We start from the raw sequence: 12,992 nt of genomic DNA on the forward strand, positions 1-12,992 counted from the left end.
TATATATATAATATATATATATATATATATTATATATATATTTACATACAGTTCGTATGGTCCGAACCGGATTAATTGTATTTACATACAATACTATGGGGGGAAATTACTTCAGGTCACGACCAAATCGGGTTGCAACCAGTTTTGGAACGAATTGCAGTCCACTGTACTTATAAGAGCCTGCAGAATTCTGGAAAAGGGTCTTGTGGACAAAGGAGACAAAGATGAACATGTATCAGAGTGATGGCAAGAGCAAAGTGGGGAGACAAAAAGGAACTGCCTAAGATCCTAAATATATCACCTCATCTGTTAAACATTGTGTTTGGGGGTGTTATGGCTTTGGGCCTATATGGCTACCACAGAGACTAGCACACTTATCTTCATTAATGATGGAACTGCTGACGGCAATTGCACAATAAATTCTAAGGTGCATACAAACCTCTTACCTGCTCAAAGTTCCAGTAAATGCCTCCAGACTCATTGAATGTTGTTTTATCCCGCAACAAGATAATGATTCCAAACATACAGCTAAGGCAACACAGGAGTTTTTTTCAAAACTAAAAAAATGAAATATTCTTGAATAACCAAGTCATTCACCCGATTTAAATCCAAATGAGCATGCCTTCCATGTGCATAAGAGAAAACTTCAAGGGACAAACCCCCGAAACATGCAGTAGCTGAAGATGGCTGCATTAGAGGCTTCGCATTTCATCACCAGAGAAGATCCCCAGCATCTGGTGATATGTATGAATCGCAGACTTCAAGCATTCGTTGCATACAAAGGATATGCAACAAATTACTAAATATGATTGCTTAAATATACCTACCATAGTCTTGGATGCCCATGATAACCGGTTTTAAGTTCTGGGCAGGCAAACTACAAACTCTGAAAGCCTGGTGAATGTCTATGTAGTGTTTTCCTAATCAAACACAATAGGATACAAGCAAAACGGCCAATTCTTAAGGTACATTCTTCACTTTGGTATTGCATTTAAAGACAGCTACTTATAGTGCTCCCGACTCCTGTAACCACCATCCAAAGCCTTGTTTATCCCTAACTTGCTGGTTGTGAGGGGAACACATCAAAACAATAACGTACAAGGCAGCCACATGCTGTGCAGAGTTTGTTTTTTGTTTTTTTGTTTTTTTTTTTTTAAAACTGTGTAGCAATGTGGGCACGGCACTGCTTGGCTGCTGTCCAAGTCTTTTATACTGTTTTCTCCACGTGCTGGCCCCACTTAGGTAAATCTTGCCATTCCAAACAAGGCAAGGAGAGGATTTAATTTCATCTCTAACATACAGAAATAGTACAATGCCCATTTTAATAGTTGTCCCTTTCTAATACTTGCCTAGCAATTCTAAATAATGAGCCTCTGTGTGCTAAATTTGGCCTATACATGTGAGTGGATTTATAAAATTTTTGTACAGAGCACAGTGGCATTACTTATATTCTGATTACATCATAGCACAAAAGACATGCAGAAATATTTGACGCTCATGTCTTCATGGAAATTACCCACTCTTGACAATATACTCGCCCTCCCTTTGCCGTATTTGGTTAATGGATATGCATGCGCACACACACACACGTGAGCAGTATGGTCAAATTGTGGAGAAACTCAAAGAAACAGTAGCTTTAGCTGTAAAGCATCTGGGGCAGTAAGGGCAAGGGCTGTGTACATAAATCACTGGAGGTGGACTGAACGATTTGTGCTGGTGTCTAGAAGGTTGCCACTTCAAATCTTAGCAATGCAGGATGGAATGCTACAGCATTAGGCTCTTGAACAAGGTCCTTAACTTGTAATTACTCCAGGGGCGTTGTACAAATATCTGACCCTGTGCTGTGACCCTAGACTTCTCTGTCCCTCTTTGGAGAGTAAGTTGGTGTATTACACATTCCTAATGCCATAAATTGTATATCACAAATAGTGAATTCACATTACAGTGGAACCTCTGTTTGTTTGCGAGTAACTTGGTTTACGAGTGTTTTGCAAGACGAGCTAAAATTTTTAATACATTTTGACTTGATAAACGAGCGAGGTCTTGCAATACGAGTAGTATGTATACGCTTTGTCTGCTGAGCGTCATGTGATCACAACTGAGCTGATGGTTGTTCTCTCTCTTGCTGCGGGATTGTGGGCAATCGTTTCCTATTCTCCATCTGAGTCGGTGTGCCTCACTCATATAGTCAACATCTGTATGAGCGTATACTGTTTACTACAGCATTGTGACTGTGTGTGTGTGTGCTGTGACGTGCGAGTCCCCGTCTTGCACCCCAAAACATGAAGCCGAGTCTCTGTACTTTAGCAACACCAGCTTTATTCAGCTTGAAACAGCAACAGCAAGGTTATTTATTGTAGCAGGATCTGCCACTCTCCTATACACAGACACAGCAGTCAGGCAGGGTCGTGACCAAGTAATACTGTGCCCTGCGCATTTATAATGTTCCTTGTATCACCGATGGCAGGCGCTTATAGCATGTCCGCGATCTTTTCGGATTCTCTTTTACGACGAACTGCTACAGCGCTGGGAGACTGCGATTGCTTTGGGACGCTCTTCCGCGTGTCATCCTGTTGGGTGGAATCCCACAAGAGTTTAGAAACTCATTCACACCAGCCATGATTCTTTTCAAAGGTAAAGTGCAGGTTAATTTATGTATTTTTACTTTATTAATCATTTTTATATGAATAGTTTTGGGTTGTGGAACAAATCATCTGAGTTTCCATTATTTCTTATGGGGAAATTCACTTTGATATACGAGTGCTTTGGACTGTGAGCACGTTTCTGGAATGAATTATGAGGTTCCTTTGTACTACTAAATGTGTATGACACTGTAATGGACATTTTGCACTTTAAAACAACCCTAAAGGTGAAACTGATGTTTTTAACAGAGAAACTAATTGGTGGGGTCTAAATTAGATATGAAATCAAAATTAAAGAATACAGTATTAATGCACTATTTAAGTTTTTTCCATAAAATAGTTTGTGTACATTGAAAGTCAGTTTCAACAGCATAGCATGTTCTTTAAAAAATAGTCTGTTTTCTAGACTGTTCTCTTCCAAGATGCAAATTGTGTTAATATCCTGTTTTGAAGAGTGCTTGCCAGTCATGTGCAACAGCACTTTACAAACAAGTGTTGCTGTAAAAAGTTGCATGTAATCATCCACCCTGCATATAAAGCTGGGCTACCTGGAATCTAATCTCTCAGGTTTGCAAAGCTGAAAGCCAAGCAGAACTACAATATACACTTAAAATTTGTCCACACATGCATTTTTTACAGAACCCGTCATTTTCCAGAGTATCTAAATCTCATATCACTGCATGAACATCACGCTGCTTGTCAGTTCCTAATGTATTCCTATGGATATGTAGAGTGTTAGCCTTTATTTAATGACCGTGCATTTTTGTTAAAAATGTAATTTACAAAATTTTGTCCAACAGGGAATTTGTATGATTCCCCCAACACCTCTCCCCAGTTTGGCTTAAAATTTTGTGTCACTCCATCAGTCTTGCAGAAGAACTGTCTTTATGTTTGCTTCTTAAAATGTAGACTCCTTGGCTCATCATTTGCTCATAATTCTCATAACTACTGTCAGAAATTAAAATACTCTTCATTTGGATGCATGTATTGTCTAAGACTTGCATCTTTAGTGTATTGTGTGGAAAATCATTCTGGAGCAGAAATGAATTGCTGCAATGGTTATTTGGATGATATTAATTTGCCTTCTGCAGTTCACATCCTAATTAGATATATAGATAGATACTTTATTAATCCCAATGGGAAATTCACATTCTTCAGCAGCAGCATACTGATCTGCCGAATTAACACAGCGGTATAAAATATTTTACTGTTTTGAAATAATTGTACTAAAATAATAGCCAGTAACTTCTGTTTTGTGGTCAAATTTTTATCATGCTTTTCTATTCTTTTTACTTTTTTTCAAGAGCACCAGTAATTCCTAAACTTACTAGACACTTTGTTGGTGCTTCAGTTGTCAAATCACAGTGCTGACAACACCAGTAGCCTTATGTGTATAGATACTTAAAGCTCTTTTTTCTTTTCGTTTTCGTTTTTCCCAGGTTGAAGATGAACCAAACAAGATCTGTGATCCAGATCGAACAGCTATTAAAGCCAACATTGTACATTTGATGCTTAGTAGCCAAGAGCAGATTCAGAAACAAGTAAGTTCCAAGCTAGCTGAGCTTTGTAAGTAAAACAACTCATGGTGTGTATTTGTATATTGTGAGCATTGAAGGATGCTCATACATCCACGGCTGACTTTTTTTTCTTTTCTTTGTTTTTAATAGTTTTCATCAAAGCAGTAGGAATGCATCAAACTAAACAGTGGAAAAAATGTCAAACTGGAACTTAACAAAAATGAGAAAATAAAAATGAAACTAGTCTTTGTAATTTTAATTTTCACCTAACTAGCCTTTGTACATAATGTACATGCAAACATATAATTACTGGTATACTTAAAACTGTGCAGCTGTAGTATTAGCTTACAGAAGAACATTGATTGATGTGTATGTGCAAGTATCCTTCACTGCTGGTTTTGGAATCTGTGGATTGTATTGTTCATATCATGCCATCAGTCCTCTTCCCCCTGTAAAAGAGAGAGAGAGAATACAAAAGCCACATCATTCGATTAAAATCCACACACAGAGCTTTTTTGTCCTTAAGTGACCGCTAATCGCAGATGTCTTTTTGTCCATGATAAGTGGCACCTTTCACCAGACTCAAAGGAAAAAGTTCTTAAAAACATGACATATTACTTTAGAAGATTTAAATAAGTACAGTACTGTGCAAAAGTTTTAGGCAGGTGTGAGAAAATGCTGTAAACAAAGAATGCTTTCAGAAACATAAATAATGATTGTTTATTGTAATCAATTTACAAAATACAAAGTGAGCGAACAAAAGAAAAATCTAAATCAAATCAATATTTGGTGTTACTACCTTTTGCCTTCAAACCAGCATCAATTCTTATAGGTACACTTGCACAAAGTCAAGAGATTTTGTAGGATTATACTCCGGTGTATGATCAACCAATTATACCAAACAGGTGCTAATGATCATCAATGCCACACAAAGGTTGAAACAGTCTTTAACTGAAACAGAAACAGCTGTGTAGGAGGCTTAAAACTGGGTGAGGAACAGCCAAACTCTGCTACCAAGGTGAGGTTGTGGAAGACAGTTTCATGTCATGGCAAGATTGAGCACAGCAACAAGACACAAGGTAGTTATACTGCATCAGCAAGGTCTCTCCCAGACAAAGATTTCAAAGCAGACTGGGGTTTCAAGATGTGCTGTTCAAGCTCTTTTGAAGAAGCACAAAGAAACGGGCAACGTTGAGGATCGTAGACGCAGTGGTCGGCCAAGGAAACTTAGTGCAGCAGATGAAAGACACATCAAGCTTATTACCCTTCGAAATCGGAAGATGTCCAGCAGTGCCGTCAGCTCAGAGCTGTCAGAAACCAGTGGGACCCAGGTACACCCATCTACTGTCCGGAGAAGTCTGGCCAGAAGTGGTCTTCATGGAAGAGTTGCAGCCAAAAAGCCAAACCTCCAACGTGGAAACAAGGCCAAGCGACTCAAGTATGCACGAAAACATAGGAACTGGGTTGCAGATAAATGGCAGCAGGTGCTGTGGACTGATGAGTCAAAATTTGAAATGTTTGGCTGTAGCAGAAGGCAGTTTGTTCGTTGAAGGGCTGGAGAGCGGTACAATAATGAGCGTCTACAGGCAACAGTGAAGCATGGTGGAGGTTCCTTAAACGTTTGGGGCTGCATTTCTGCAAATGGATTTGGAGATTTGGTCAGGATTAATGGTGTTCTCAATGCTGAGAAATACAGGCAGATACTTATCCATCATGCAATACCATCAGGGAGGCGTATGATTGGCCCCAAATTTATTCTGCAGCAGGACAATGACCCCAAACATACAGCCAAAGTCCTTAACAACTATCTTCAGCATAAAGAAGAACAAGGTGATGGTATGGCCCCCACAGAGCCCTGATCTCAACAGCAAGTGTGTCTGAGATTACATGAAGAGACAGAAGGATGTGAGGAAGCCTACATCCACAGAAGATCTGTGGTTAGTTCTCCACGAAGTTTGGAACAACCTACTAGCCGAGTTCCTTCAAAAACTGTGCAAGTGTACCTAGAAGAATTGATGCCGTTTTGAAGGCAAAGGGTGGTCACACCAAATATTGATTTGATTTAGATTTCTCTTTTGTTCATTCACTGCATTTTATTGATTGATGAAAATAAATAATTACCACTTCCATTTTTGAAAGCATTCTTTGTTTATAGCATTTTTTCACACCTGCCTAAAACTTTTGCACAGTACTGTAGTTTGTAAATTAGAACCATAGAAAATGTATTAAATTCGAAAAGCCACTTCAGCTTCAAATTTAGTCAGTATTTACACTGGAAAAAAAAAAATCTTTATACAGAAGAAGATAGGGTGTTAAATGCATACACTTAGTGTTAATCAGGTTTTTAGTACTTTTGGTTTTAATATGGGCAGTGCGGTGTTGCAAAGTGAATTTCTGCCACACTTTTAATGATAAACTTCTCTTTGGTAAGCGCCCCATCAATAGAAAATAATTGGACAACAATAGTCTCGGTGTGTGTTGAATTCTGCAGCATTGCAAAAATGAATGGGATTGTGTCACCAGGCTTTGCTTGGGAGCTCATCAGCACTCTTAATTTTAAAGGTATGATGTTTAGTTCAGGGTTTATTTTAAGAGTAATTTACCAAAAATGCTTTATATTGACATAAACTCTGGTGATGGAATTGTGTGCAGTTCAGGTTTCTTCATCTTACAATGCAATGTTTAATATAGGGCTTATCAATGATAAAGTTATAGAACTATATGATTCAATGCAGACAAAAAACAAAATAATGAGATTTTTAAAACACTGGAACAATCTAGGTGAGAACGGGCCATTCAGCCCAGCAAAGCCTGCTGTTCCTATCCATTTAATTCTTCTAAAATAACATCAAGTCTAGCTCTGTGCTTAGAAAAACTTAATGTTTCTGAAAAATTTCCAACTTGTGTCCCAGTGTTCTTGATGCACTAATTTTAAAATAAATCTCACTTCACTACACTACTTCCCTTCATAATTTTAAACACTTCAGTTCCGTCTCCTCTTAATTTTCTTTTGCTTAAACTGAAAGGGCTCAGCTATTTTTATCTTTCCTCATAATACATCCCCTGTTGCACTGGAATCGGCCTAGTTGCTCTTCTTTGGACTTTTTCCAGCATTCCTATGTTCTTTTTGTAACGTACAGACCAAAGCTGCACACAGTATTCCAGATGAGGCCTCACCAGTGTGTGCTTGAGCATTACCTCCTTGAACTTGTACTCTACAGAACAAGGTGTATAACCTAACATTCTGTTGCCCTTCTTAATGGCTGAAGAACAGTGTCTGGCAGTTGGAGTCATTGTGTACTTGACATTTAAACCTTTGAATAAGGTGTACTTTTGATTTTCAGACCTCCTGTTGTGTTTTTGTGTATTCCTATCCAAATCGTTTATGTAATTAAAAAGTAGCAGTGGCCTTAGCACTGACCCTCGGAGAAACGCCACTGTAACATCAGCCTATTCGGATAGGGTTCCTCACACCATAACCCTCTGATTCCTGTGTCTGAGCCAATTCTTTACCCATCTACATACCACACCCTGAACTCCCACTTCTTTTAGTATGATGTCCCACTTCTCATGTGGCACCTTATTAAATGCTTTCTGAAAGTCCTGATAAATAATATATGCTCCACTTTCATCATATCCTATTGTTGCTTCCTCATAGAATTCAGACATGTTGGTAAAACATGACCTTCCTCTTCTGAACCCATATAATCTTTTCAGTAAAACTCCCATTCTTGCCATTTGTTGCTTGATCTTATCCTTATTAATTCTTTACATTAATTTATGTGTAATGCATGTTAAACTTACTGGCCTATATAGTTGGCTGGATATGCCCGGTCACCCTTTTTATATAGTGGGATGATATTTGCCATTTTCCAGTCCCTCTGAATTTCCCCAATGCGCAGTGACTTCCTAAAAATATACATCCGGAGTTTATGTACTCACTAACCTCCTTAAGAACTAGAGGGTAGATATTCTTTCATCCTGGTGATTTGTTTGATTTAAACTAAGTAGTACTTATTCCTCTACAATTTGCAAATCACTCTGTAGCCCCTTTTACCGTTGAAAGAGCATGGAGCATCTGCTATTTCACTGTTAGCATTGTTTTAATTTCCCTTTACTATGCCAGCTGCACTTAAGTTCCTCCTTGACTGTTTGTTTACTACTAAAATACTGAAAGAATCACTTTGGGTCATCTTTAAACCTAATCCCAGGCGAGGAGAGCAGAGGAAACATTGATTTTAGAAGAAGGCACCAAGGCTCGAGGTTTAAAAGTGAGACCTGCCATAGTGATTTTAACCTCGTTTTTATGGATATATTTGAACTGATTTCATCAGATTGTTCCTTTTTGAAGATTGTACTGCACTGTTTGGGGCACTGTTTATTTGGAATTGCTTTCAATTAAAAGCACTGTTCATGTCTTGCACCTACCCCTTGCTGCATGTAAATGTGTCCTCATTTGCCTGGCTCATCGTGGTTATGGTAATCGATGATCTGGGTTCAAGGGGCTCCTTGGATGGAACAGGCATTATGGAGCCCAACTGGACTGTCACACACTCACACCACAGAATATAAAACTTTGAGCTGCTTCTCCTTTGCTTGAAAAAATGTTGTCCGTATGTTTCCTAGCATGTGTCTCTTAATAAAGCAGCTCTGTCTGGTCTGTTTATTGTGCAGCGGTACGCAGGTTAAGTTCATGGTAAAGCTGAAATTTTTGCATCTCAATTGAACAGCAAAATTATATCCTTTGAATAGATGACGTCTTTCTAGCATCTGGTTGTAAAACTGATAATTAAATGCAGTCTTATCCTATTCATTTCTCTTTATCGTCATGGGTGATTGTAACTATGGATGTGACAATACCAGAATATTTGTATTTGATACCAATACCAGTGAAATTTCATGATACCACAGCAGAAACAGAAGTCTCATTCATCTAGGTTTTTATTAAGTGTCTAAATTATTAAACTGAACAATATTGTTCCTTTTACTGTAATAGGAAAAAAGAGTAATAGATTTACATATTTGGCTGACAGATTTATTTACGGTGGCTTACAGCAGTGCTCCGCAACCTGTGTGCCGCGGCACACTGGTGTGTCTTGAGCCGATACAGGTGTGACGCGGTCAAATAAGACAATTTTCTAACTAAATAATATTTCAACGGTCCTCCTTAGAAACACAATAACGAGAATACGTGCAATGAAATATTCGCGTAAATAGCCTTTTAAAGGTTTCATAATTTTATGTGTCATTTCTCTGAAATAATAAATCCCATCGCCTGGCGCCTAAGACGTAGGCCCTACGTAGTCGCCAGACAACTCCGTAGTACGCTTTGATAGGCAGAGCGCTCCGTACCCTCACCTAGATTCAATTCAAGCCGACGTATTAGTCGTGCTACGTCGCATTCACTTGTCTTGCGTCAGTAGTTATCATTCATTACTATTACCGGTAGTTGTGTTGCTGACTTGTGTATGGTTAACGTTCTTCGTGTGATTCATATTTAGTTTTATACCCCTTTAAATATGGATAAATTTTTACGTGGAAAAGATTCGTCTTCACGTACAGAAGATGAAGAACCCAGCACAAGTGTTGCAAAAAAAAAAAAACAGAAAATTGTGAAAAGGAAGTACAACGAAGACTACATTCGATATGGATTCTCGTGGTGTGGTGACGAAACGGCTGCAAAGCCACAATGCATCATATGCGGCGATCAGCTATCAAACGAGGCAATGGCACCCAGTAAACTAAATCGCCATCTAAATTCAAACCATCCCAGTTACTCCAAAAAAGACAAACAACTCTTGTGTTAATTAAAAATGATAAGCGGTCATGCTTAAAAGATCTTGACCAAGAACTTCGGGTTGCGCTGTCAAATATTGAGCCGAATATAAAACTTTTGTGTTCATTAAAACAAGCGCAGGTATCACATTAATCAGTCATTATGTTATAATTATTAAGATTGCATAAAAGTAAATATAGTATAGTTTTTATGTATGTATACTTATAATAAATGTATACATATAATAAAAAATGAAAAATTATTGTAAAATTCGTGTATTAAATTAATATCTATATATCAGTGGCGTAGCTGAAGTTCATGTTGTCCAGGGGGGTGAAAAATTTGACACCCCAACGCTGAAAGAAATTTTTTTTTTGCGCCTCCTCAAGGAACAAAAAAAAAAGGAAAGTACCGTAGTTTGGACGCCCCTAAATAGCTGGAGCTCAGAGCGGACCGCAACCACCACCACCACCCCCCCCTTACCCCCCCCCCCCCCCCACCCCCCAAACGCCACTGCTATATATTTTGGCTTTTGATGTGCTGCGGAATTCTAGGAAGAACTTTGGTGTGTCGTAGGTGAGAAAAGGTTGCGGAGCACTGGCTTACAGCATTAGAGGGGCAATTGGATATGTTTCTTTTGTTTTTCTATTTGAAGCACAGACAGGTAAAGCAACTTGTTTGTTGTGATACAATGTCATTAATGAGGTTTGAACTCCAAAGCCTTAGTCTTGCTGGGAAATGTGACTCTCGGATGACAATAAATGTTTGGGGATTAGCCTGTTTAAAACTCTTGTAGTATAGAGTTGCAAAGGCTATACCCACAGGGCTTCTTCATAAAACACCTGTCTCTAATTCTTCCAGTACGTGAAGTTTAAACACCTGGGGTTCTAGATAGAGAGCAAAATAAACTGAACAAAAGAATTCATGCTGAGAGAAAATAAATAGCTAAAATTGCTGCTATTAATTCAGGAGCTCAGTAGCACAATGTAACTGAAGATTAATGATTAATTTGTACTTTGTAATGGGGGTCGGGACAGAGGAGACAGGCAGGCAGGCATGCATGCATGCATGCACATAGACCACTGCAGCTACTTTGCTCCACCTTTTAAGAAGTACATCTGTCTGCTATACAGTTATCCCTCGCTATATCGTGCTTCGCCTTTCGCGGCTTCACTCCATCGCGGATTTTATATGTGAGCATATTTAAATATATATCGCGGATTTTTCGCTGCTTCACGGGTTTCTGAGGACAATAGATCTTTTAATTTCTGGTACATGCTTCCTCAGTTGGTTTGCCCAGTTGATTTCATATAAGGGACGCTATTGGCAGATGGCTGAGAAGATACCCAGCTTACTTTTCTCTTTCTATTGCGCTGACTTTCTCTGATCCTGACGTAGGGGGATTGAGCAGGGGGGCTGTTTGCACACCTAGACGATATGGACGCTCGTCTAAAATCTCTCTCTCTCTCTCTCTTTTGTCTGCTCCTGACGGAGGGGTTGTGAGCTGCCGCCTTCAACAGCTTTGTGCCGCGGTGCTTCGCATACTTAAGCCAAACAGCCCTATTGATTTGTTTGCTTTTCTCTCTATCTCTGTGACAGTCACTGCTCCTGACACGCACTCCTTTGAAGAGGAAGATATGTTTGCATTCTTTTAATTGTGAGACGGAACTGTCATCTCTGTCTTGTCATGGAGCACAGTTTAAACTTTTGAAAATGAGACAAATGTTTGTTTGCAGTGTTTGAATAACGTTCCTGTCTCTCTACAACCTCCTGTGTTTCTGCGCAAATCTGTGACCCAAGCATGATAATATAAAAATAACCATATAAACATATGGTTTCTACTTCGCGGATTTTCTTATTTTGCGGGTGTCTCTGGAACGCAACCCCCGCGATGGAGGAGGGATTACTGTATCTTTCTATCATTTTCACTATTGCATTGCTATATAAGGAATTTCATAAGGAAATGCTGTAGAGTGTAGAAAAGCATTGTGATCCATATATACTGTATACTACATTTTAAAATTCTACAAAAAAAACAAAAGCAAAACATATAAAAACCAACCAGTTTAGGGACAATATTAGAGACTAGGATAATAAGTGAAAAGGCAAATTTTCTGTTAGATTATTGTTGATAGCCATCCATTGGACATAGCTATTTAGCTGTCCTGCAAAAGAGTCACTACCTTTGAGGATCAAACCTCTGATTGAGAATTTGTGCCTCATCAACAAACAGTACTGTGATAACAGAGCTACCTGCTTCCTTAGAAAATATTTGTATGTATATGGTTTGAAAATTAAAGTGTTTTTGGGATATTGGCCTCTAATCAGTATACAGTGGTATATCTACTTAATAGTTAGCAACAGTACTATTGTTTAACCAATTACAGTGTGCATAAACTATTTCTAAGAAAAGGGAATTGGTACATACCATTGTTTAAACCAATCAACATGTTGATATAGGCAGAGATTGGAGCAGTATCTGGGCAAATTAGAATAAAATCTAGTATGATCAGACATTTTATTACAAATGCCTGCTTGTTTTCTGCTTTCCACAACTTAATGTTGCATCTGCATACTGTAGTAACAATGGCCTGTATCTGGCCTAGGTTCCTGTAGGCCTGAGGCTGGTAATATTGGCTATATTCTGACAGGGTATGTTTGCATTTCCAATTAGACAGTACCGTTAACTTCAATTATTCATTTATACTTGAGGTTGGAAGGTGGGTGCTATGCAGCCTTGTCAGTGCTTTACTGGTGTCAGGCAGATTTGTGTATTTTTAAGTGCTGTAATCTGCATTTTCTGTTGCTCTTCATTACCAGCACTATTAATGGCACTTTTCTTTTGATGGGGTTTGACACATTTAATAAAAATGCATTTTGCATTTTGTTCATATTTTACAGAGAGCGCACACAGTACCTGTGTATTATTTGTTTATCACTTGTCCATCAATGTCTTTGAATGCCAGTTAATAATCTGATGTTACAGAAGGGTTTATCCCTTCCAACAGGTTATTTTTAAAGCATGCAATGTGTTCTTTGCATGTAATTTTTTTATTT

The 12,992-nt window shown here is 38.6% G+C and overlaps 1 protein-coding gene across 1 annotated transcript in view; it reads left to right on the forward strand.

Moving 5' to 3' along the window:
• cse1l (CSE1 chromosome segregation 1-like (yeast)) overlaps nt 1-12,992 on the forward strand; it is a 267,035-nt gene that overhangs the window by 98,680 nt on the left and 155,363 nt on the right. Inside the window, exon 4 of the mRNA XM_051932995.1 lies at nt 4,082-4,183. Within this exon, the coding sequence (XP_051788955.1) occupies nt 4,082-4,183 (102 nt within the window). The remainder of the gene's footprint in view (nt 1-4,081; nt 4,184-12,992) is intronic.

The sequence above is a fragment of the Erpetoichthys calabaricus genome, chromosome 10 (genome assembly GCF_900747795.2).
Source record: "Erpetoichthys calabaricus chromosome 10, fErpCal1.3, whole genome shotgun sequence".
In the NCBI taxonomy this organism is placed as follows: Eukaryota; Metazoa; Chordata; class Cladistia; order Polypteriformes; family Polypteridae; genus Erpetoichthys; species Erpetoichthys calabaricus.